The 26,350-nt window shown below is 44.4% G+C and overlaps 1 protein-coding gene across 1 annotated transcript in view; it reads left to right on the top strand.

Annotated features, from left to right (window-relative positions):
• SVEP1 (sushi, von Willebrand factor type A, EGF and pentraxin domain containing 1) overlaps nucleotides 1–26,350 on the top strand; it is a 570,842-nt gene that overhangs the window by 63,968 nt on the left and 480,524 nt on the right. The window contains exon 3 of the mRNA XM_075316174.1: nucleotides 14,818–14,994. Coding sequence (XP_075172289.1) covers nucleotides 14,818–14,994 — 177 coding nt within the window. The remainder of the gene's footprint in view (nucleotides 1–14,817; nucleotides 14,995–26,350) is intronic.

Below are 26,350 nucleotides of genomic sequence, written 5' to 3'. Positions count from 1 at the left end.
AGTGGAGCATAAGAGGAGAAAAAGTGGAGAAAAAAGTGGAGAAAAAGTGGAGAAAAAAGTGGAGAAAAAAGTGGAGAAAAAGTGGAGAAAAAGTGGAGAAAAAGTGGAGAAAAAGTGGAGATTAAGAGGAGAAAAAGTGGAGAAAAAGTGGAGCATAAGAGGAGAAAAAGTGGAGAAAAAGTGGAGAAAAAGTGGAGCATAAGAGGAGAAAAAGTGGAGAAAAAGTGGAGCATAAGAGGAGAAAAAGTGGAGAAAAAGTGGAGAAAAAGTGGAGAAAAAGTGGAGCATAAGAGGAGAAAAAGTGGAGAAAAAAGTGGAGAAAAAGTGGAGAAAAAGTGGAGCATAAGAGGAGAAAAAGTGGAGAAAAAGTGGAGAAAAAGTGGAGAAAAAGTGGAGCATAAGAGGAGAAAAAGTGGAGAAAAAAGTGGACAAAAGTGGAGAAAAAGTGGAGAAAAAGTGGAGATTAAGAGGAGAAAAAGTGGAGAAAAAGTGGAGCATAAGAGGAGAAAAAGTGGAGAAAAAGTGGAGAAAAAGTGGAGAAAAAGTGGAGCATAAGAGGAGAAAAAGTGGAGATTAAGAGGAGAAAAAGTGGAGAAAAAGTGGAGAAAAAGTGGAGAAAAAGTGGAGAAAAAGTGGAGCATAAGAGGAGAAAAAGTGGAGAAAAAGTGGAGAAAAAGTGGAGAAAAAGTGGAGCATAAGAGGAGAAAAAGTGGAGAAAAAAGTGGAGAAAAAGTGGAGAAAAAGTGGAGAAAAAGTGGAGAAAAAGTGGAGAAAAAAATGGAGAAAAAGTGGAGCACTCTTTGGTACCTTTCATGTGGCACTAAGGGGTGCTTAGCTTTGTATTTAGCCAAAAAAATGAAAAAAAAATGACGTAGGGATCCCCCTAGTTTTGTAGCCAGCTAGGGTAAAGCAGACGGCTGCAGCCTGCAGACCACAGCTGGCAACCTCACCTTGGCTGGTAATCCAAAACTGAGGGCACCCCACGCTGTTATTTTAAATTAAATAAATAATTTAAAAAAAAAAAACACGTAGGGGTCCCCCAAAATTGGATCACCAGCCAAGGTAAAGCAGACAGCTGGGGCCTGATATTCTCAGACTAGGGAGGTCCATGGTTATTGGACTCTCCCAAGCCTAAAAATAGCAGGCCGCAGCCGCCCCAGAAGTGGCGCATCCATTAGATGCGCCAATCCTAGTGCTTCGCCCCAGCTCATCCCGCGCCCTGGTGCGGTGGCAAACGGGGTAATATATGGGGTTAATACCAGATGTGTAATGTCACCTGGCATCAAGCCCTGGGGTTGGTGAGGTCAGGCGTCTATCAGATACCCGACATCACCAACCCAGTCAGTAATAAAAAAAAATAGACGACAAACACATTTTTATTTGAAAAAACACTCCCCAAAACATTCCCTCTTTAACCAATTTATTAGAAAGAAAAACAAATCCAGGTCTGGTGTAATGCAAGGGGTTGCCATGACGATCCACACTGTCCCAGTCAATGAAGAGCAGGATGTTCCCCATTGGCTGGGAGAGCAATGCAGTGACCTGAGCTAACATCAATGGGTCAGCCCAGGTCACTGCAGGGGATGACAAGTGCTGCTGTCAGCGAGGTACATTACCTGCGCTGATCTCCAGCACACTGACAGCCCCTGTCACTGAGGTCAATGACCGGCGCCTAAACATCAAGTATCGCGAGAAGTCCGTGACGTCACCGCCAGTGTCAGTCTCGGGTCGGAAGCGATAGGTGATGTGACAAGCGGCGGCCATGGAGGACAGTGACAGCGCTGAGGTCGGGATGGCGGGACTTCATCACCGCAGGTAAGCCGAGCAGGGGGGGAGGGGGGTGGGTGAGAGTGTGTGTGTGTGTGTGTGTGTGTATATGTATGTATACATGCCGCGGGCAGGAGGGGGCGGAGCGAGCTGAGCGGGGAAGTGTGGGCTTCCTGCACATAACTAGGATAAACATCGGGTTACTAACCAAAGCGCTTTGCTTGGATACCCGATGTTTATCTTGGTTACCAGCTTGTGGCAGGCTGCCAGCGATGGCTCCTGCACACTGTAGCTGTAAAAAGCCCTGCTTTTTGCTGCTAGAACCGTTCTCGAACGTATCTAGAACTATCGAGCTTTTGCAAAAAGCTCGAGTTCTAGTTCGATCTCGAACAGCCCCAAAAATCACTCGAGCTTAGAACTGGAGAACCTCGAACCGCGAACCGCGCTCAACTCTAGTTACCAGATCAAGCAGTGGTCAGATGTATATAGTGTAAGGGGCACAACACTTCTGTTGCTGGGATCTAGAGATCAGCTCATATGCAGTTGAACAGAAGGTAATCTGATTTTAAGGATAGGTCATCAATATTTTCTCAGTGGAAACCCCCTTTAAGCCAGTCCTTGTAACCTGAACTATATGGATCCGTAAGGCTTTCAGCTCATGTCATTATTCCTTTGTTGGTGCGGCTTCTGGAAGGAATGCACCTGTGTTTCGCTCATCTAAAGCTGGCCACAAAGTTGATTCTTCAAAAAGGTATAAAAAACATTTTGGGATCATTATATTGAGGCATTTACTAATTGCAGGCTCTCACCATACTCTTGTTAGTGCAGCTTTGTTTGCAGACTTTACAGCTCTCCTGTCCACAAAATGACTACAAAAAGACATATTATTAGTGATGAGCGAGTACTAAAAAGCTCGGGTGCTCGAGGCTCGGGCCGAGCCTCCCAAGATACTCGTGTACTCGGCCCGAGCACCGAGCCCAATGTTATCCTATGGGAGACCCGAGTATTTTTCTGAAATGACCCCCGGCAGCATGTAGAAACCCTAAAAGTGTCACAAAAGTCTCAGAAGAGTGCTCAAATGACATGGCAACAGCATAGGGAAGACCCCTTGAAGCATTTATCACTCAAAAGTCACAGCTGTGAACAATTTTGTCCGCGTTTTACGCCATTTTTACGGACTCACCAGAAAACCTTCCAAAATGACACCAAAATGAATTTTCATGGCGGAAATGTTAAGGGCACATACCCAATAGTGAGATAGAGCTGGTGTATGTTACTTTTTGAGATTAATACATGAAAGATTTTACGTAAAACATTGTGTGGCACTCCGATGTACAAAACGCACGTTTTGTGCTTTTTACTAGCGATGTCGGTCATTTTTTTTTCATTCTATCTCCCGTCGGTCGGTCTCGCTCTGTCGGTCTCTCTCTGTCTTGTCTGTCCCCCTCTCACAGTCTGTCGGTCATTCTCCCCCTCTCTCTTACTTACCGTTCCCCGATCACTGCCGCGGCGCTGCACTGCTGTTCACTAAACTCCGGCGGCTTTTCCTCTTTTGAAAAAGCCGGCCGCTCATTAAACAATCTCGTATTCCCTGCTTTCCTGCTTTTCGGCGCCTATGATTGGTTGCAGTGAGACACGCCCCCACGCTGAGTGACAGGTGTCTCACTGCACCCAAACACAGCAGCCGGTGGGTGTGTGTATACTGTGCAGTGAAATAAATAATTAAATAATTAAAAAAAACGGCGTGCTGTCCCCCCAATTTTAATACCAGTCAGATAAAGCCATACGGCTGAAGGCTGGTATTCTCAGGATGGGGAGCTCCACGTTATGGGGAGCCCCCCAGCCTAACAATATCAGTCAGCAGCCGCCCAGAATTGCCGCATACATTATATGCGACAGTTCAGGGACTGTAGCCGGCTCTTCCCGATTTACCCTAGTGCGTTGGCAAATCGGGGTAATAAGGAGTTATTCGCAGCCCATAGCTGCCACTAAATCCTAGATTAATCATGTCAGGCGTCTCCCCGAGATTCCTTCCATGATTAATCTGTAAATTACAGTTAAAAAACACACACACCCGAAAAATCCTTTATTAGAAATAAAAAACACTAACAAAGTCCCTCATCACCAATTTATTAACCCCGACAAACCCTCCATGTCCGGCGTACTCCACAGTCCTCCAGTGTCGCATCCAGCTGTGCTGCATGAAGGTGACAGGAGCTGCAGAAGAAACCGCCGCTCCTGTCAGCTTCACACAGCAACTGAAGACAGCTGCGCGATCAGCTGAGCTGTCACTGAGGTTACCTGTTTACAGCAGTGGATGCAGCGGTGGCCGCGGGTAACCTCAGTGACAGCTCAGCTGATCGCGCTACTCACCGCCTCTCCGGTCAGCTCCACGCAGCAACTGAGGTGAGTATCGCGATCAGCTGAGCTGTCACTGAGGTTAATCGCGGCCACTGCTGGATCCAGCGGTGGCCGTGAGTTACCTGACTGACAGCAGCTGATCGCGCTACTCACCTCAGTTGCTGTGTGAAGCTGACCGGAGCGGCGGTGTATTCTGCAGCTCCTGTCACCTGCATGCAGCAGAGCTGGACGCGACGCTGGAGGTCCGTGGATTACGCCGGACATGGAGGGTTTGTCGGGGTTAATAAATTGGTGATGAGGGACTTTGTTATTGTTTTTTATTTCTAATAAAGGATTTTTCGGGTGTGTGTGTTTTTTAACTGTAATTTACAGATTAATCATGGAAGGTATCTCGGGGAGACGCCGACATGATTAATCTAGGATTTGGTGGCAGCTATGGGCTGCCATTAACTCCTTATTACCCCGATTTGCCAACGCACTAGGGTAAATCGGGAAGAGCCAGGTACTGTCCCAGAACTGTTGCATATAATGTATGCGGCAATTCTGGGCGGCTGCTGACTGATATTGTTAGGCTGGGGGGCTCCCCATAACATGGGGCTCCCCATCCTGAGAATACCAGCCTTCAGCTGTATGGCTTTATCTGGCTGGTATTAAAATTGGGGGGACCGCACGCCATTTTTTTTTAATTATTTATTTATTTTACTGCACAGTATAGACACGCCCACCGGCTGCTGTGTTTGGGTGCAGTGAGACACCTGTCACTCAGCGTGGGGGTGTGTCTCACTGCAACCAATCATAGGCGCCTGTTGGCGGGGAAAGCAGGGAATATGAGATGGCTGTGTGCAGAGCACAGCGCGCCCGCCGGTATAAAGGCTCGGTCACGCTGTGCAGGCCGGCCAATCACTGCAATTCCACAACTAACAGGGCTGTGGCATTGCAGTGGTCTGCCAGCCAATCCCTGCATGAGGGCTGGCTCTCAAAAGAGCGCCAACGTGCAGGGATGAAGACCACGAGTACAGCACGAGTATCGCGAAATTACTCGGTACCCGCCGAGTAGCCCGAGTACAGTGATACTCGTGCGAGTACCGAGTAGTAACAAGCATACTCGCTCATCACTACATATTATGTGACCAGACCTATCGATCAGTCTCCTCAAATCGAACATTAACTTTCCATGAGAAGTAATTTTTCATTGGAGGAGGCTGATGGAACGGTGCTCCTCCATCTTAACCTCTTCATGACACATGATGTACTGGGTACGTCATGGATCGTGTCAGTTCAATCACTGCCAGCTGCCATGGGAAGCTGGCAGCGACCTCTGCACATTTCAGCTCATTTGAACAGCTGACATGTACGGCTATCATGCATAAGTGGATTTGCTACCCTCTCCTGCCTGTTAACCCCTTACAGTGTGCTGTGAAAATGTCACAGCGCACTGTGCATTGGGGCGGCGGTAAACATTCACTTACCCAACACCATCGGAAGTCACGTGATGTGATCACATGGATCCGATGGTTGCCATGGTAGCACAGGGTCATGTGATGACTCCTGTAGCTATCATTAGACAGTTCCTCTCACAGCTGGTAGAGGGCCGTGTGTGAGAGAAGAGGAGCTTTTCTGCAGATCTGAGAAATGCTGCTCTAATCTACAGGAAAGAATGAGCGATCAGACTGCTGATCCTTATAGTTCCCTAAGGGGACTAGTAAAATAAAAAGTAAAAAAAAAAATTTAAAAATTAAAAAAAAAAAAACCTAAAAGTTCAAATCACCCCCCATTCGCCCCATTAAAAAGTAAAGGGTTAAAAAAAAATTAAAAATATACAAACATTTGGTATCGCCGCGTTCTGAAATGCTTGTTCGATTAAAATATAAAATCAATTAATATGATCGATAAATGGCGTAGCGGCAAAAAAATCAAAATGCCAAAATTACATTTTTTTGATGGCCGTATATTTTGCACAAGATATAATAACAGGCGGTCAAAATGTAGCATCTGCGCAAAAATGGTAACATTAAAAATGCCAGCTCGAGACGCAAAAAGTAAGCTATCACTGAGCCATATCTCCTGAAAAATGAGAACGCTATGGATCGCAGAAAATGGCGCAAAACGTGTGTCATTTTTTTGGACAAACTTGTGATTTTTTTTAACCCCTTAGATAAAAGTAAACCTATAAATGTTTGGTGTCTAGGAGCGTGCACCAACCTGAGGAATCACAACATCACAACAAACAATGACACATGTGAACACGGTGAATAAAATATCCCAAAAACTATCAGGCAGTCGCACTTTTTTTTTGCAATTTTTTCGTACTTGGAATTTTTTTGCTATTTTCCAGTATAGTATATGGTAAAATTAATGGTTATATTCAAAAGTACAAGTCATCCCGCATAAAACAAGCCCTCATATGGCAAGATTGAATGAAAAATAAAAAAGTTACGGCACTCGGCTGATTTTGGAGTAAAAAAAAGCAGAAAAACGTAAAATCTTCACGGGGGTGAAGAGATTAAGAATAATAATAATAATAATAATAATGTATTCATTTATATAGCGCTATTAATTCCACAGCACTTTACATACATCAGCAATACTGTCCCCAATGGGGCTCACTGTAATACTTATTCTATATTCTGAGGATTTCGATAGCGTAGGGCAATGACAATCAGAGACGAGTTCCGGGTACAAGATGTTTTATAGTATGTCACCACGGTAGAAACAGAACAAACACAACAATACAATAACACATACAATACTTTCCGGAATAGACGCGCAGGGGATTCCCGGGACCACGCACCGGACTCCCCCAGGGAGACCACCGGAGCGAACCCCTATACAGGGACTGTCCGGCAATCTACCCCGGAAGGCCTAAATGCGCAGCGGCCGGGATAAGGAGCAAGCGGTAAAGTCAATGAGTGTCCGTACGGAAATGTTTATCCAGGATGGTTACGAACCAAAAGAGAACCAGGCGGAGTGCTGACCGAAGATGGTAAACGGAATCCGGGCACAGCCTTAAGAGCCGGGTACAGTCCTGAGACAATCGGTAGGTAGTCCTTTAGGGGAATCCCGAGGCAATCCGGAATAAGCAGCAAACACAGCAGGAGCACACAGCAGGCAGTATACTCAGGCACTGGACTGGGCTGGGAGGCGGCCTTTTAAGCTGCTGGACAGGAAGTAGGGCAACAGAACGGTAACCTCCATGTTAACCGAGGGCAAGGGCAGTCAAAAGAGAACTGGAAAACCTGGAAACCTGACATTACTCCCCCCCCCAGAGACGGCCTCAGGACGGATCAGGGCCAGGTTTGTCCGGGTACCGGCGATGAAACTGAGCAATCTTCCGGGGTGCCCGAATGTTACCCACCGGTTCCCAGGAATCGTCCTCGGGGGCGTACCCCTGCCAACGTACCAGATACTGAAGCCGACGACGATGGAGCCGGGAGTCAATAATGTCCTCAACCACGAACTGCTCCTCGCCGTCGACCATCACAGGCGGAGGAGGAGGCACAATACGACCATGAAAAGTATTAGGGGAAACGGGTTTGAGGAGAGACACATGAAAGACCGGGTGTACCTTTAGATGGTGCGGTAACCGTAGCCGACAGGCCACAGGGCTCACGATCCCGGTGATTTTGAACGGACCGATGAATTTTTGTCCCAGTTTCTGCGAAGGAACACCCAATCTCAGGTTTTTGGTGGATAACCATACAGAGTCCCCTACCTTGTACATGGGTGCCGGTTTCCGGTGAGTGTCCGCCGACCTCTTGTAACGCTCCTGGGCCGTAGCTACGGTGTTCCTTAGAACCTCCAGATTTTGTCGTAGTTCTGTCACTCTGTCCTCCACCGCTGGTACCGAAACCGCAACCGGTGACCTAGGCAAAATAGTCGGATGGTAACCCAGGTTAGCGAAAAAGGGCGTTACCTTAGTGGAGCTGCTCTGAGTGTTGTTGTAGGAGAACTCCGCCAACGGAAGCATCTTCAACCAATCGTCTTGGAGATGGCTGACATAACAGCGAAGATATTGTTCCAGGGTTTGATTCGTCCGTTCGGTTTGTCCATTTGTCTGAGGATGGTATGCAGAAGACAAACAGACATCAATCTGGAGTGCCGTACAAAACCCCTTCCAGAATCTCGACGTGAACTGCACGCCCCGATCGGAGATGATCTCATCCGGTACCCCATGCAATCGGAATACGTTCTGGACAACCAAATCCACTGTCTCTGCGGCTGAGGGAAGACCGGTACACGGAATGAAGTGAGCAGCTTTAGTCAATCGATCCACCACCACTAAAATGGTATTATGCTCGCCTGAGACCGGCAACTCCACAATAAAATCCATGGAGATAGACCCCCAAGGGCGAGATGGCACGGGTAACGGTTGGAGGAGTCCCGTAGGAGCCACACGAGGGACCTTGCACCGGGCACAAACCACACATGAGTGGACATAGTCCTTCACGTCCTTTAAACAGGTAGGCCACCAGAAAAACCGGCTCAGAAATTCCTGCGTCTTCTGTACCCCCCTATGACCGGCCAACACGGAGTCATGAACCAACTTGAGAACCCGAAGTCTTACGGCCTCCGGGACATAAATGCGTCGTTCTCTTAACCACACACCATTCCGAAGAACAAGAGTTACATCATTCGGGGGGGCAGCAAGAAATACATCACCATCATAGGCCAGCTTGATGTCCTTCCACAAGTCCTGGTCCTGGATTACTCCAACGAAATTGGCATCTGTTAACACGGTCTGCGACGGGGTTCCAGGCACGGAGTCCACGGCAGGGATTCGGGACAAGGCATCGGCTTTCCCATTACGTGAACCTGGACGGTATGTAACAACAAAATTGAATTGGTTAAGAAATAGGCTCCAACGGGCTTGTCGTGGAGACAGGCACCTGGCAGACTTGAGAAATTCCAGATTACGGTGATCTGTGAGTACTATCACTTGCTGCGCGGCTCCCTGTAAGTGGTGTCTCCATTCCTTGAAGGCGGCAATAATCGCCAATAATTCCTTATCCGCAATGTCGTAGTTCCTTTCCGCAGGGGACAACCTGCGGGAGAAGAAGGCACACGGATGCAGGAGACTCTTGTCCCCGGTCCTTTGAGAAAGAATGGCCCCTAATGCGTAGTCGGAAGCGTCGACCTCCACGATGAAGGGAAGTGCGGGATTCGGATGCACTAGTATGGGTGCTGAGGTAAAACATCCCTTGAGACGATGGAACGCTTCCTGAGCCTGGGCGGACCATACAAACTTCTGTCCTTTCTTAGTCAACAGGGTGATGGGACGAACAATCTCTGAAAAGTTACGGATAAAGCGTCGGTAAAAGTTGGCAAAACCGACAAAGCGTTGTACCTCTTTGATGTTTCCCGGTTCCGGCCAGTCGAGAATGGCTTGTATCTTGCTAGATTCCATGTTCAGTCCCTGAGGAGAGATGACATAACCTAAGAATTGTATTTGTGAGCAGTGGAACTCACATTTCTCCAGTTTAATGTACAGGTGGTTGTCCCTCAGCCGGGTAAGTACGGTCTTGACGTGCTCCTGGTGTTCCTGGAGAGAATCAGAAAAGATTAGAATATCATCCAGATAGATCACCATGAATTGGTCCATGATATCCCTGAAAATATCATTAACTAGATGTTGAAATGCCGCAGGAGCGTTACAAAGTCCAAAAGGCATCACTAAATACTCAAAATGTCCGTACCGACATCGGAACGCGGTCTTCCACTCGTCTCCGGGACGTATACGAAGCAGATTATATGCCCCACGGAGGTCCAATTTGGTGAATATCTTTGCCTGTTGGACTCTCTCCAATAGCTCCGGAATCAACGGTAACGGATACCGGTTCCGGATGGTTATTTTATTCAGTTCCCGGTAGTCAATACAGGGTCTCAGAGTCCCCTCCTTCTTTTTCACAAAAAAGATGGGTGCCCCTGCGGGCGAGGTAGACGGGCGAATAAATCCCTTGGCCAGGCTTTCATCAATATACTCCTTTAGGGCTTCTAGCTCAGGTGCCGCCAACGGGTAAACATGACCAAACGGGATTTCTGCCCCTGGGAGTAAGTCTATGGGGCAATCATACGGTCTATGCGGAGGAAGCCGATCGGCCTTTCTTTTGTCGCATATGTCAGCGAAGTCACGATAAACCGAGGGTAAAACGGGTACCTGTACCGTGCCTTCTGCATGTGGTGTTACCGGAACCGGAACAGTTGGACAAATGGCCGGATCACTCTGCGGTGGGAAGGATATCTCCTTAGTTTCCCAATTGATGACCGGATTTGTAGACCGTAGCCACGGAATACCTAGAATAATCGGAAAATGTGGAGAAGAGATCATCATGAAAACAAGAGTCTCCTGCTGACCTGGTTTCATCACGCATTCTAGCGGTACTGTTTCCCGATCCACTGGTCCAGATGTTAACGGAGATCCGTCTACCGTCTACATGGTAACCGGTAAGGATCTTTGCTGAGTCCGGATACCGTGTTTACTAGCAAAAGAAAAGTCCATGAAATTTCCCCCTGCCCCAGAGTCTATCATTGCAGAGGTAGGAATTAGCTGTCCCTCCCACCGGATCTGAATGGGGAGTGAACAATGGGTATATTTCCTTTCTGAGTCCTTCGGTGAGGTAGACATTACCGTCAAGGGAAATACCGCATCCAAGTGTCCACTTGCCTCAGAGATATCAGACTCTGCGTCCGTGTTATCACACTCTGCCATGGCTGCCAATACCTTATTTGGGCGATTCGGACGTTTCGGGCAGTCGATTAAAAAATGGTCCGATTGACCGCAGTAGAAACACAAACGCTCACGGAGCCGGTGTTCACGACGTTCGCTGGTCTCTCGCTTTTGTAGAGAGTCCACTTGCATAGGAACGTCCTCAGCCTCCCGTGGCGTCCTGAAAGCCGGTTCTCTGGAAGGAAATGTATTATTATTTATACGGTTTATAGCTGCCCATTTTTCCTGTCTACGTTCCGTTAAACGGGTATCTATGCGCACACAGTGCTGGAGAAACAGGTCAAAATCCCCTGGGGATTCGGAACGGGCTAACTCGTCCTTGATGGTACCGGACAAACCCTTTCTGAAAACGGACAATAATGCATTGTTTCCCCAGTCGGTGTCTACCACTAACCTCCTGAACTCAGTGGCGTATTCAATGACAGAGCGCTTTCCCTGACGTAAGGAAAGGAGAGCAGATTCAGCGGTAGCACGGCGATTCGGATCATCAAACATCTGCGCCATTGCGTTCAGAAAGTCATCTTGGTGATTTAAACGGATGTCCCGGTTTTCTATCATCGGATTAGCCCAAGCCAGTGCTCATGAGGTTAATAACATGATGATACATAACACCTTTGACCGGTCAGAACGGTAATATTCAGCATGTACATCGAAAAACAGTATGCATTGGTTAATAAATCCACGGAACTGACTACGATCACCATTAAAACGGAATGGGGGTAACCTAGGCATACCGGCAGCTGGTACGGACGTAGTGGGGACGGCTTCCTGAGCCTCCACTCTGACTTGCAAATCCTGTATAGCCGGACCCAGTACCTGGTGATCATGGCCCAGCTGTGCCTCCACATCTCTAAGCTTAGTCTGCACCACCTCCATCTCCTGCTGCAGGGAGTTAATCATGGAGAACAGCTGATCTACTCGTGTCTCAGTCATTGCCCCAGCGAAATCCTCTAAAGGCCTGAGTATAATGTAATACTTATTCTATATTCTGAGGATTTCGATAGCGTAGGGCAATGACAATCAGAGACGAGTTCCGGGTACAAGATGTTTTATAGTATGTCACCACGGTAGAAACAGAACAAACACAACAATACAATAACACATACAATACTTTCCGGAATAGACGCGCAGGGGATTCCCGGGACCACGCACCGGACTCCCCCAGGGAGACCACCGGAGCGAACCCCTATACAGGGACTGTCCGGCAATCTACCCCGGAAGGCCTAAATGCGCAGCGGCCGGGATAAGGAGCAAGCGGTAAAGTCAATGAGTGTCCGTACGGAAATGTTTATCCAGGATGGTTACGAACCAAAAGAGAACCAGGCGGAGTGCTGACCGAAGATGGTAAACGGAATCCGGGCACAGCCTTAAGAGCCGGGTACAGTCCTGAGACAATCGGTAGGTAGTCCTTTAGGGGAATCCCGAGGCAATCCGGAATAAGCAGCAAACACAGCAGGAGCACACAGCAGGCAGTATACTCAGGCACTGGACTGGGCTGGGAGGCGGCCTTTTAAGCTGCTGGACAGGAAGTAGGGCAACAGAACGGTAACCTCCATGTTAACCGAGGGCAAGGGCAGTCAAAAGAGAACTGGAAAACCTGGAAACCTGACACTCACAATCTAAGGTCCCTATCAGTAAATTTTTGAATTGTGGAAGGAAACCGGAGGAAATCCACGCAAACACGGGGAGAACAAACAAATTCCTTGCAGATAGTGTCCTTGGTGGGGTTTTAACCGAGGACCCCAGTGCTGCAAGACTGCAGTGCTAAATACTGAGCCACCGTTTTGCCCTGTGAAAGCTTTGCAGTCCTTGAGGAAAGCTGCACTGTAAAGTACAGGAGGAGAACCTGTAAGGCTAAGACCACACTTTGCGTTCTTTTCTGCAGCGAGGAAAGTCACTGCGTGTGCGTCTCAGAACACAGCAGAAAAAGCTGCGTTCTGAGACGCATTCGTCACAACGAAAAGTGCGGACATTCCTGGTGAGAATTCATGCATTCTGGATGCTTTCACTGCCATAGACAGAATGGGAAAAGCATCCAGAATGCACATTTTTCACAGAACGCACCCACTCGGCTCTACAGCATCCCCATAGACTTGCAGCAGAGTTGAGTGTGACCGCACTGTCACTGTCATGGCTGGCTGCGGACAGTGCCGCGCGATCAGAATGAACTCGGATGAACTTCACCCGACTTCATTGTGATCGCGCTGCTCTGTGCGTGTGCCGCGGCTTGATTTGCAGTCACACGTGAAGCACTCACCTGTGATCGCAAATCCCCTGAGTGACTGCAGTGAGCTGCGCGATCAGCTGTGCTTTCACTTAGGTTACTCGCGGCCACAGCTGCAGTCCTCCACCGGAGAGCAGTGGCCGCGAGTAACCTCAATGACAGCACAGCTGATCACGCGACTCACTTCATTTGCTGCATGGAGCTCACAGGAGCAGCGATGTTCTACTGCCACTCCTGTCAGCTTCCGATGTAGCAGAGCTGGAAGCGTCGGGGAATCTTGCGTGGATTACTTCAGACCTAAAGGGGTTTTTGAGGGGTTAATAAAGTGGTGAAGGAGGGTGTTTTTTTGTCTTTCATTACAAATAAATGAGTTTTTTGGATGTGTGTGTTTATTTACTTTAACTTACAGGTTCATCATGGAAGGTATCTCGGGGAGACGCCTGCCATGATTAACCTAGGACTTAGTGGCAGCTATGGGCTACTGCCATTAACTCCTTATTACCTCGCTTGCCACCGCACCAGGGCAATTCGGGATGAGCCGGTAAAGTCCCGGGACTGTCACATCTAATGCATGCGGCAATTCCGGGCGGCTGCTGGCTGATATTGTTAGGCTGGGGAGCTCTCCATAAAGTGGAGCTTCCCATCCTGAGAATACCAGCCTTCAGCCGTGTGGCTTTACCCTGGCTGGTATCCAAATCAGGGGTTACCGCACATCGTTTTTTTTCATTTATTTATTTTTTTTTATTGCTCGATATAGACACGCCCACCGGCGGCTGTGATTGGTTGCAGTGAGACAGCTGTCACTCAGCATGGGGGCGTGTCTGACTGCAACCAATCATAGGCGCTGGTGGGCGGGGAAAGCAGGGAATACGTGATGGATTATTGAGCGGCCGGCATTTTCAAAAGAGAAGAAGCCGCCACAGTGAGAACGCCATGCAGCGCCACGCCGGTGATCGTGGATTGGTGAGTATGAGGGAGGGGGTGGGAGGGAGAGACAGACATGGACAGAGAGAGAGACCGATCGACAGAGAGAGAAAGATGAAAGAAGTGCCTTTGTTATGTTAAAAAATAACATGTGGCTCGCAATAATAATGCAATGCAAGTGCACTGCTTAACATTTTGGCAGCGATTTTCTACAACTCATTGATTTCAATGGGTGTAGAACGCAGCCAAAATGGCAAAAACAATTGACATTCTGCTTCTTTGAACGCATGGTTTTTGCCACAAAATATGCAAATTAAACGCAGCGTTTAGAAACGCAAAGTGCGGTCTGAAAATCACCATTTTCCATTGACTTTGCTGGAAATTCAAAACGCATGCCTTTTGGCATGTTAGCCTAACACTTTTATATTAGCATTACAAAATCATGCCATCAACTCATTTTTTATAAGAAATAAAAAAGTTTAAGCCCCTTTAACACCAAAGTAATTCTTAACTATTACTGACAATGTATGTTTTCTTTCTTGTATGTTAAAGATTAAAGAGCGAACAAGTAGAATGAACGATGCACATGACACTTTTAGTGGAAATCTGACTTTTTCCTAGGGAGTAAGCTTCTGTTTTCTTTCCAAGAGCCATTTAAAGGGAAATCTTATTAAAAGTTATTTCCCTTATAATCACCTTAGTCTATTGAATATAATAATGTTGTGTTTGCTAATTAAAAATTGCTGTATCTACACACACCAAACTGGAAGAAAACACGTAAGTAATGTTGCTTTTTTTTTAATTTCTATATTTATAGATCTGCCTTCTGGTAGTTACATTCAGGAGGACATTTCACATTGCTCTTATCTGTGTGATGCTGGGAAAGATTGCTGTGATGTCATGGCGAGCTGCAAGTGCGGAACTCACACCGGCCAATATGAATGCATCTGTGAGAAAGGATACTACGGTAAAGGGTTGCAATTCGAGTGCACTGGTAAGGACAGCTGTTTATTAAATTATTAACCAAGATGTTATATTTAGACAGATTTCTTGCTAACCCATGGAATCTTATAACTCTCCACAGAATTATTATATATATATGAAATGACACAAAATCAATTAGGAAAGTCAGTAGCACCAGATTTTGTGAGGATCACTATTGTCTACAAATGGAGGGAGCTACTCAATTCATCGAATTATGTGTTCTCCTGTAGGGATATACAGCTAGTGAAATAAGTATTAAAAACATCACAAATTTCCTAAGTAAATACTGTATTTTCTAGTGTTTAGGATGACTTTTTAACTCAGGAAAATCGTCTCAAAAGTCGGGGTCATCTTATATGCCAGGTGTTGTCTTATATGGCATATAGTTAAGTAATTTATAAGCCCTCCCTGTCTCTAAGACTCTGCTTTTCAGATCTCACAGTGAGGTTTCCACAAAAAATATTCTCACCTGTCCCCCGTTCCCACAGTGTCCTCAGCTGCTTCTTGCAGACCACAGACACTTAAACCTCTTGGTGATCTCGTCCGGTGAATGGAGCCACTGCTGCAGGCTGCCAACATGGCCTCACTGCAGTTGAATGCTTTATGACAGTGGCACAAAGCATTCAACTGCAGTAAAGCATTGACAGCAGCGGCAGCCCTGTGCATTGGACATGATCATGGAGGGGTCTATGTGCCTTCGGTCTGCAAGCAGCACCCCTTGATGATCACATACTGTGCATGGAGCCGCCACTGCTGTCAGTGCTTTATAGCAGTTGAATGCTTTGCGGAACAAGTTGTACTCGAGTATATACGGTATATCCCAAACTCTATATTTTAACTGGAAAAGTTGTGGGTCGTCTTATATGCCAAGTCTTCTTATACGCTTTAAAATACAATGTATTTCTAAAGGTGCTATTGACATGTCGCTCTGCAGTCCCCCCATATCACTCTGCACCCCCCATATCGCTTAGCAGCTCCCCCATGACGCTCTGCACCCCCCACATTGCTTTGCAGCCCCCCTATGTCGCTCTGCAGCCCCCCACCCCACCACCGTTTAGGGAATACATACCTTTCCCCGATCCCCACCGCTTCTCCTCGTTCGCCCACTGTCTGTGCTCTGGCCATATCAGCACAGTAGTAATGTCACTGCTGTACTGAACTGTCAGAACAGACAGTTGGACAATGATGAGAAGCAGCACAGCACTCCCTCTCATCAGTTCTTTTAAGTGTATGGGCATCTGTGATGCCGATATATTTGAAGTGTGATCCTGAGCAGGGGGCCCGATGCTAGTGCTGATACCGCGGGCAGCCACCTGCCCCCTCCCCCAGCTAATGGACGCCTCAGCAGTCGTGGGGAGAGTAGGAATGTGGGGAATGTGTGGGAGGGTGCAGGGAAAGGGGCGGGGACTCCGGCGCACTGCACCTGCCCAGCAGGGCGGCTACATGACATTGGCTGTGATACCCGTCTACAAGTAAAGCATAAGTTCCTGCCCCTGTCGACATTACATCACAGGAAGCAGCAAAATCCTGGCAGGAGCAGACACATGACTGCTCTAAGCCGGAGGAGAGGGGCTGACAGCAGGGCAGATAGGTAGTCACTATCTACTTACCTGCCACAATGTAGCCCAATAGTGCACTAAACAAAACTTAGCAAAATAAGTCGGATAACCCCTTTAAAGATTTATGTATACAAAAATTTGATGAGCATTTCACAAATGCCATGGTTTACTTTTGAATTATATGTATAAGATATGATATCCATGTCTGATATTTGGTGATCCAACAAATACAGTACATCCCATACCACTGCCTAAAATGAAGGGGCAGGAGGTATGTTATTTTTATATTCCACTGGGGAGTACAGTATTTATGAAGGAATTGTCTGAGGACGTGTACAACCCCTTGCCATAGTAGCATATAACAATTACAATTGGATTAAACTATTGATTTCTATTTTTAGCTAGAAATCATTAGATGATAGATTGGATAACTATTGACTCAGCTTACTGAATGCAGTCTTCATGGAGTCAATAAGCTATATTGGAAATTTAGAGCAGTTCACCACTAGTTAAAAAACTGCTAAAAGTGTTTTCATTTATTCTATACAACCCATTGATTTTCATTTGTGGGAAATATAATGTATGATATACTGTATATCCTTCTTTGCTTAGAAAACTGCTTTCTATTGAAAAGTGAGTCAGCAATTCTGTGCTATCTGAGCGGTGACAAATGTTTCACAGCTCACTAATGCAAACCATAGCCATTTCCTGTGATGTATGGCATAGTTCTGTGTAATAGTAATGAATATTTGTGGCTATGGGATACTAAGCCTCAGACATGTAGACTTTTAACCTTATAAACACATTGGATTTTGCTACTAAATTAATTAGTGCATGAATAATTAATTTATTATTTTTTTTTCTACTGTCTCTGAGTGTCCAATGTGAATTCTTCCTACATTATGCATATAAGCTGTAGTGGAGGGGAAATGGTATCTTACCGAGTAGGTATATTAAGGCTGTGTGCATACAATGCGGGTTTTTTTTTGCTGTTTTTGATGTGGGGTTTTTTTGCAGATTTTAATCAATCTGCAAAGGAAAATGCATCCCAGCAAAGTCTATGAGAATTCTAAGATGCAGTGGACAGGTTGCAGAATTTTTCCTTGCAGATTTTGGTCCAGAAAAAAACTGCACCAAACAAACCCATCAATTGTTTCAGATTTTTTTTCCAGTGTTTTTCTTATCACAATGCATACATTTTTTTTTTATTGAAAAAACGCAGAAAAAAATGCAAAACCATAGCAAAAACACGTTTTTTTTACTCAGCGGTTTTTCCTGCCAAGAGATGCAGTTTTGGGGGCAGAAAATTTGCACCCAAATCTGCAATGTGGGAACATATCTTAAAGCTGATTTTTTTTTTTATCTATTAACATGTAAGTTTATAGTGAGACCAGACATCCCTTCCTCTCATTTTCAAGTATTTTTTTTGCTTAAAATTTCAATTACAGGGGTGGTGAGAACCAAATATTGATTACCAAATGTCAATGTCAATCTATTTAATAATAAACTTATCTCTTTTCTAACATACTTAAATTAAAACGTCTCTACTGTTTCCTATGTTATTCTTTCTAACTGATGCTTCATTTGTGAATTTCTGCTGCTTGCTGAGATACTGAGTTGGTTTGAGCTACAGGAAGGGGTGAAAAATAAACAAAAAAAAATTACATTTTTGTAATTATTTATCATTATTTTATACTAGTTTTATAGGAACAAACAAATCTGACTTTTTCTTCACCTCCAGGGACATAGAGATATGTTTACAATGTATATGTATGTAGAATAATTTGCTTCTGCATTTCCTGCCTGCAATACAGGTCAGGATAACAAAATCCTCCTTTACCTCCAAGTCTAGGCAGTGGCTCAACACTGAAGCTACTGCTTACAAACAAGTTCTAGTCCCAGGGAAACCAAATCAGAGGTGAATGTTTAATTTATGCACTTCACTGAGAGGAGGAGGAGCTGGAATAAGATCAGTGAATGCTGGGACAGCGGGACTGAACCCTCAAATCATGACAGTCCCACTGAATCCAAGACGTTCAGGAGCTATTCAGGTGATTCCTAATCATTGTCCAGTTTAAGTGTGCCAAAGAAACCTTTGCTGTAGATGACATCTTTTCTAATGATAGCAACCAGCATGAGAGTGACAAAGACAAGTGATTGCAAAGATTTTATATCTACACAACAAGCCATGTAAATTTCAGCACTGGTGATCCAATACTAGGGCAGATCAAGTCTTCTGCTTCTTATTAGATGCCATAATCAATTTTGGCTATATCCTCTAAGAACAGTTTTGACCTACTCTAGCCATTACAGAACAGTGGCTGAGTAGTTAGCAGTGCACTTGCAGTGCTGGGGTCCTGGGTTCAAATCCCACCAAGGACAACATCTACAAGGAGTTTCAACTGTATGTTCATCTCATGTTTGCGTGGGCCTCCTTCGGGTTGTCTAGTTTCGTCTCACACTTCAAAGACTCCTAGGGAATTTAGATTGTGAGCCCAAATGGAGACAGTGATGATTACATCTGTAAATCATTGTGGAATTAATACAGCTATATAAGGGAATAAATATTATTATTACTACAGGAGTGCAACTGTCAATCACTGCAACCTTTAGGACACAGGAGATGCGGAGAAACCAAACCAAGGTTTAGACCTTAGCTGATCCCTGTCCAACATGTGTTTAAATTATGTAGATCTTATCTGTCAGTTCTTCCTCTCTATTGCACATGGAAAGTTCTATATTTGCTGACATAAAATATATAGGAAGGAATGTTTTTGTGTTTTCTGAACCATAAAATCACTTCCATGTTTTGATGTAGTTATAGGCCTTAAGCCTAGGAGATAGTAAACCTAATTGGATAACAGCCGTATATCTCTAGATATAGTTATACCTATATTTCTTTAGGGTGTACACATTCTATTGAGATTAATTTCAGAAAATCAACCATGTTATCTGGCATGAATCTCCCCCCAAAATTGATTATATTTTAAAGCACACCAGGGCTTAAATGTCTCATATTTGACCGACCCTAGAGTTAAAAAAAAATCTGGGAAACATTAAGGAATTTACAGAATGTAGTTACTTCAATTATGCTGGAAAACACATGAATGCTGAGTTCACATGTCCAGCAATCATCCGTTAGAATGAATCCTGCAGAGATCTATTAGGTAAAAAGTGGTCAAAAACAACTTTCCTGCCCGTTTTGAAAACATTGATTTTTGCCAGATCCATTTTTTTAACATTCAAGTCTATAGAAAACCTATCCGTTAACTGATTGCTACTTAGCCATCCGTTTTTCTTGCATTTGTAAAGGATCTGTTTTTTTTAACATTGGAGTCTATAGAAAACAGATCAGTTAGCTGGTTTCTATTTAGCCTTCTAATTTTCTTGCATTTGTAAAGGATCTGTTTTTTTGCTTAGTGGATCAATTTCAAATGGAAGATCAATAGCAATCACTTAGCTGATCTGTTTTTCATAAATTCCCAAGTTAAAAAAAGGATGCTGCAAAATTCTATTTTTTGAAAAATGACAAGAAAGTTGCATTTGCTGATTTTTTTGCCAATAGATCTCTGCCAATGTGAACTTAGTATTACAGAATAGTATTGTATCTGTAAAAAACGGACAGCATATGAATGGTCCATGTGCTCTTCATTTTTTTCTCGCACCCATTGGCTTGCTATGACAAGTCTCGGCCATTTTACACAAACAATTGCAGCATGCTGCAATTTTTTTCCTGAAAACTACTGGAGAAATAAATTGCAGATCAACATTGCCTTATTGTTTAACATTGGAGTACTAATATGTAGAGGTTAGCGAATCCTTAGGCCGAAGTCACACTTGTGAGTGACTCGCGCGAGTCTAACATCGGCAACACCCGATGCAGCCGCACACTCTCCGGACATGAGCGTGCAGCTGCGTAGAAATACATGCAGCTGACCGCTCCTGTCAGGAAAGTGTGTGGCCGTGTCGGGTGATGAGATGCGAGACTCGCGTGAGTCCCTCGAAAGTTTGACTCTGGCCTTAGATGAATAAAGCTGCCAATCTAGAAACATACAAGAGAGATATTAAGTGCTAATTCATGGTAGTGTGCCTGCATAGATAGAATAGAAGTGGAGACACCTGTATGAGGGGCACTGTCTTCAGCTCATGTTTCTCATTTATTGTTCATTGGAATGGGCTGTCAGATGGCTTTTATTGGCCCTTGTAAAGAGTTCCAGATGGTTTGACTTTTTCCTCTTAAGGTTAGCTAACATTAGTTTATTATTTGTAAGGACATGCTACATTTTTACTTTTATGTCTATGGCAAGGGAATGTAAATGCAATGCATTTGGCTGCTACTAGACACATGTTATGTCTCATTCCTTTATGCTTGTTTTTGTATCTTTTCTTTGTGTACATATCTGCTGGTGCACACATAAAATAGAAATAAAATGAATGTAAATGCAATGGAAAGTATTTAACCAGCTAAGTTACAGCCTTTTTTTATTACATCAAATTAGATATATAGTATTGTGCAAAAGGTTTGAGCAGATGTGCAAAAAAATGCAGCAAAGTAAGAATTCTTTTAAAAATAAAGTGACAATAGTGAATTTTTATCAAGTAACAAAATAGTGAATGGACAAAATAGGAATTTAAATCAAATCAGTATTTGGTGTTACAGCCCATTGTCTTCAAATCAACATCAAAGCATCAATTCTTCTAGGTACACTTGTACACAGTTTTTGAAGGAACTCATTAGGAAGGTTGTTCCAAACATCTTGGAGACTTAAGGCCACGTCTCACTAAGCGACACCAAGCGATATCGCTGCTGAGTCACGGTCGCAATCTTGCTAGCGATGTCGCTGTGTGTGACATCCAGCAACCACCTGGTCCCTGCTGTGAGGTCGCCGGTCGTTGCTGAATGTCCTGGACCATTTTCTTCAAAGGTGACTTCCTGCTGGGCAGGACGCATCGCTATGTTTGACACTGTGTGACAGGGTCCCAATGACAGCAGAGATCGTTATACAGGTCGCTACTGTGACCTGTATTGTTACTGAGTCATTGGTAAGGTCTGACTGTGACATCTCACCAGCGACCTCCCAGCGACTTACCAGCGATCCTTATCAGGTCGCATCGTTTTTGGGATCGCTGGTAAGTCGCTAAATGTGACTACAGATCTTCTGTGGATGTAGGTTTGTACAAATCCTTTTGTCATTTCATGTAATCCCAGATAGATTGTATGATGTTGAGATTAATGCTCAGAGGGGCCAAATTATCACTTCCAAATATAGATTTGATTTAGATTTCTCTATTATTCATTCACTTTGTATTTTTTAAATTGCTAAATAAAGTATAACCTTTTTATTTTAAAAAAAAAATATTTTGTTTAAGCATTTTTGCTCCCATGCATTAAACTTTCCGTTATATATAATAATAATAATATTTATTCACTTATATAGCGCTATTAATTCCACAGCGCTTTACATATATTGGCATACATTGGTTATATATCTTCAATATCCTGGTTTTCAAGTACAAATAGTGATGCAAAATACTGACTATAGTCAGGTGTGCATGGTACTCTCTCAGCTGATCAGCTGCTTGCAAGCCAATTGTTGTTCACTCAATGTCCTGGTTATACAGGACAATGACAAATCTATGCACACAGAAAAATTATTAGTGCGATCGTTAGTACAATCATGGTACAATATGGGCTTGTTGACAGTCAAGATTTGGGGAATCACCAACCACCAACCACCAATCCCAGACACTCTTCAGATAGGTGTATTTTGTTCCTCCACCACTAAGCTACTATTTAAGAAGAGCCCACAAGTTCTTAATAGGGTTAAGGTTAGGTGAAGGAGAGGTAATGTCTGTGCCTTTTACTGATCCAGCCATGGGCCCAAACATCTGGTACTCCTCTCTCATCAGTCCATAAAACCATTGAAAAATCTGTCTTTGGAAATTTCTTGGCCCAGTCTTGACATTTCTTCTCCTGTGTCTCGTTCAGGGGTGGTCGGGTTTCTGTCTTCCTTACCTTGGCTATGTCTCTGAGCACTGAACACCTTGTACGTCTGAACACTCCAGGGAAGTTAATGTTCTGGAACATGACAGCACTAGAGGATAATGGGTTCCTGGTCGCTTTGTATTTGATTCCTCTCAAATCTTTGGCAGTTAATGTGTATCTTTTTTTCTCAGCATGTTTTTGTCAACCCTGTTTATTCTTTGCAACAAAACTTTTGATAGATCATAATAATGTCACTTCCTACCTCCGGAAATGATGTTTCTCTTGGCTATGTAAGGCGAGCATTTTTTCCTAGGGCCTACAATGGCTATAAGTGTCAGAAACTGTATTACCAGTAACCCACTTAATATGAGAGTTGGTCCCCTGATGAACCCCAAAATATTAGGGGGAAATTAGTTTATACACTGTATTAGGAATTTTGGATCCTCTATCAGCACTTACACTTTAATAAGCTAAGTATAACATTCTCAAAATATACAGTTCACTGGGGCCCTTTTTGTATTTGATTTTTGTCATTATCTACCTCATGTACTATCATGAGTTCTGGATTTTTCTCCATCAGCAACATTAATAAGTGCATTTAATATGAATTATTATTTTGGATATAGAGCTATGTTGTTTCTTTTTAGTCCTTGGGATTACTGTATTATTAATGTATCTTTACCCTAGGGATACCGCTTTTTCCAAATTGCTTCCGACCTAAGGTACATATAAGGATCAAGGGCTATATGCGTTGAGCAGGGGTGCCATTTTGCTATCCTTGGCTGTCAACCTTTGTGGATAGGTAGGGGGCAAACGAGGGCTTAAAGGAAAATATCATGTAGAAAAATGTTATTAAACTGCAGATATGGGGTTAATCTGCATGTCAATAGCATTCTGAATCTGCACATTAAATCCTGCTGCCGCAAGGAAATTAATTTCAGTCCTCTCGACAGAGTTCTGATTTCAGTCATGGAGGCAGCACTGGTGGAGGTTCGGTCACCGCTCTGTGTATGGAGAGCGGAGGCTGTAACCAAACCCCCACACTTACTGACAGCTTCATCTTAATGCAGAACAGCTGTCAATCAGGGCGGAAGACATGGATGTGGCTTTCGCTACCCATACACAGAGTGGTGACTAAAACTGTACCGTTGCTCACCATGATTGAGACTCGAATGCTGCTGGGAGGATTAAAGGTAATTTCTTCCCATAAACGGGGTTTAATGTGCCGTCCCCTGGCAGGTTCCAAATACTATTAACTTGCAGATTAACCCCATATCTGCGAGTTAATGTTTTTCCTTTAAGGACAATTTTTATATTCCCCTAGCTACATTATTTTATGTATCACAAAATATTGGAATATGCCTGTTTTTAGGGATATCTATTAAAAATTACATTTTAAAAGCAGTTTTTTTCTGTTGATTATGTAAATATTGGATACTCTTTCTCATTACATCTTTTTTGGTTTTGTTTTCCATAGTCTTGAAGTTTTCACCTTTTGTATCTTGTTTAGTGAGCACTGAACACCTTGTACTTCTGGGACTTCCAGGGAGGTTGATGTTCTGCAATATGACAGTACTGGGGGACAATAGGTTTCTGGTTGCTTCATAGTAGATTTTTTACAAATCTTTGGCAGTTAACCCCTATCCCAGAGGGGATCCCCTATGGCTGGGTTCCCCTGCACCACTTCACTTATTTGGTAAGCACTCCACTTTTGCCTATGACCCACTCCATATATGGGTTACTGCTGAGACTCCTTAATATACACTATACATTGCTGATCCTTACTTGTCTCAGGGGCTCCCTTATGAGTGGATTATTTGTAAATGCACTGCCTTACCTATAATGAATTATATGTATTACTTCATGTGGGCTCTTTTTAGCAATTGCCTATATTTCTAAAATTTAGCATGGCTGGGTGTCATGGGACCCAGATGGAGACTATTCTCTGATCTGGCTCCCCTGCACCACAGCTGTGAGCAGACAGGCACTCCATTAAAACTTACACCCTTTGATATAGGCTCTTGTATTGACCTTTTGTATATTATACTATACTACACTATACTATATACGGCCTTTTACTATATAAGTATATATTATATATAGAATACTTTTAGTGTACTGCCTAGCTCACAATATGCTCTGTGACCTTGATAGGTCTACCTAAACTTTGAGTCCCACTGTATTAATGTATCAATTTATTAATTTTCATTAATACTGATATTAGTCGTCCACGGGACCTAGGTATTTTATTCCCTATTCTTGTGCTTGGTACGTCCTTTACTCTCTTCCTGTTACTCATTGAGATTAAAATAAAATTTTCTATTTTTGCATCAAAACTCCTCGTGCTCTTGTTTATTATATGCTCTCAGATGAGGCAGCAAATACCTTTTCACAGGGTCCCTTTAATTGATAATAATAGACTATTAGCATTTCAATTTTTGAAAGCATTCTTACTCTGCAGCATTTTTCCATACCTATTGAAAACTTATTGTACAGTGCTGTATATTAGTTTATTATTAACTGTGCTACTAGGCGTCGTCTCGATGGATATGTGACACCCCTGGACTAGTCAGAGCGTCACAGGGTACTGCACTTTCTATTCTTTCGTGCAGGGCTCAATCCCCCATGGTGCTGGGTTCCCAACCTATGGTACTGCCTCTATCAGCATCCAAATCCCAACCACACCTCACACCACACCCTGTCAGACACAACAGTGGGCTACTGAGTTGGAATAGGCCGCCCACCTAGGGGTCAAGAAGACTGGTGAGAGGTAGGTAGAACAGAGTAGTGGTAGCCCTCGAGTAGTGAGGAACTGGGGGTGTGTGTGGCTCCCTGGGTGTTAGAGGTTGAGTCGCAGACAGTGGTCTGGGCCTGGAAGAGTCAGAGACTTGGTCGCAGGGTATTGAGGCTGGGTGCCTAGACATGGTCTTGGACGATGGTCAGCAGCTCGAGTCTAATAACTTGTCCGGGACCAAAAGCATGGCGGTGTACAGGACCCTAGGTCGGGGAGTAGCTTCAGGCAACCCAGCAATTAACCTGTGGAGGATAGTGACTTTATGGACTGTCCCCAAAAAGCTCAGAGATCAGGGGCACTAGCACAATGAGGGGGATATGGCTTTCCAACCCTTGCAGCCCACAGAAATCCCAAGCAATGAGCCTTTCAAAGAGATGTATAGAAGGGGTTAACACCACGCATCAGCCAATATGAAAATGTAGAGGAGTTGATGAATGATAACTTTCTTTTTATTTCTTCGGTCTACGCGTTTCGAGGTTAAAAACCTCTTCCTCAGCTTTTTGTTGATGTACTGGTCCTGAGGAAGAGGTTTCTAAACTCGAAACTCAACTCCTCTACAGTTTCATATTGGCTGATGCGCGGCGTTAACCCCTTCTATACATCTCTTTGAACGCTCTTCCACATGGGGCTGCAGTAGACGCCATTATCTCATGCTTATCAGTAGTTGTGACTTTCACAACTATACTAGGTGAGTGTATATCCTCTATATACTGCACTGTTCATCTGGTATTACAATATTAGTGCTTCTTATTTTTAGATAAGCATGAGCCCTTGAGAGCGCAGCTCTACTACCAACAAGTAGGGAGAGGGGCCCAGACACCTTTATGCCAATGTGCCACCAGAACACTCCTAATTTATGCACGGAGGCAGGCTCAGAATCACCTGGCAGTACTATAGGGGACGGATACCCGGACGGACACCCCCAAGAGAGCAGCGGCACCCAGAGACTTGGTTGATCTTGTTGTCAGAGTCTGCTTTGCGGTTTCATCATCACCAACACTGCCTCAGTAAGTATATGGTCCTCCCC

This window comes from Anomaloglossus baeobatrachus, chromosome 1 (assembly GCF_048569485.1).
Source record: "Anomaloglossus baeobatrachus isolate aAnoBae1 chromosome 1, aAnoBae1.hap1, whole genome shotgun sequence".
Lineage (NCBI taxonomy): Eukaryota > Metazoa > Chordata > Amphibia > Anura > Aromobatidae > Anomaloglossus > Anomaloglossus baeobatrachus.
The sequence above is the reverse complement of the archived record's forward strand: the minus strand, read 5'-3'. Positions and strand labels throughout refer to the sequence as shown.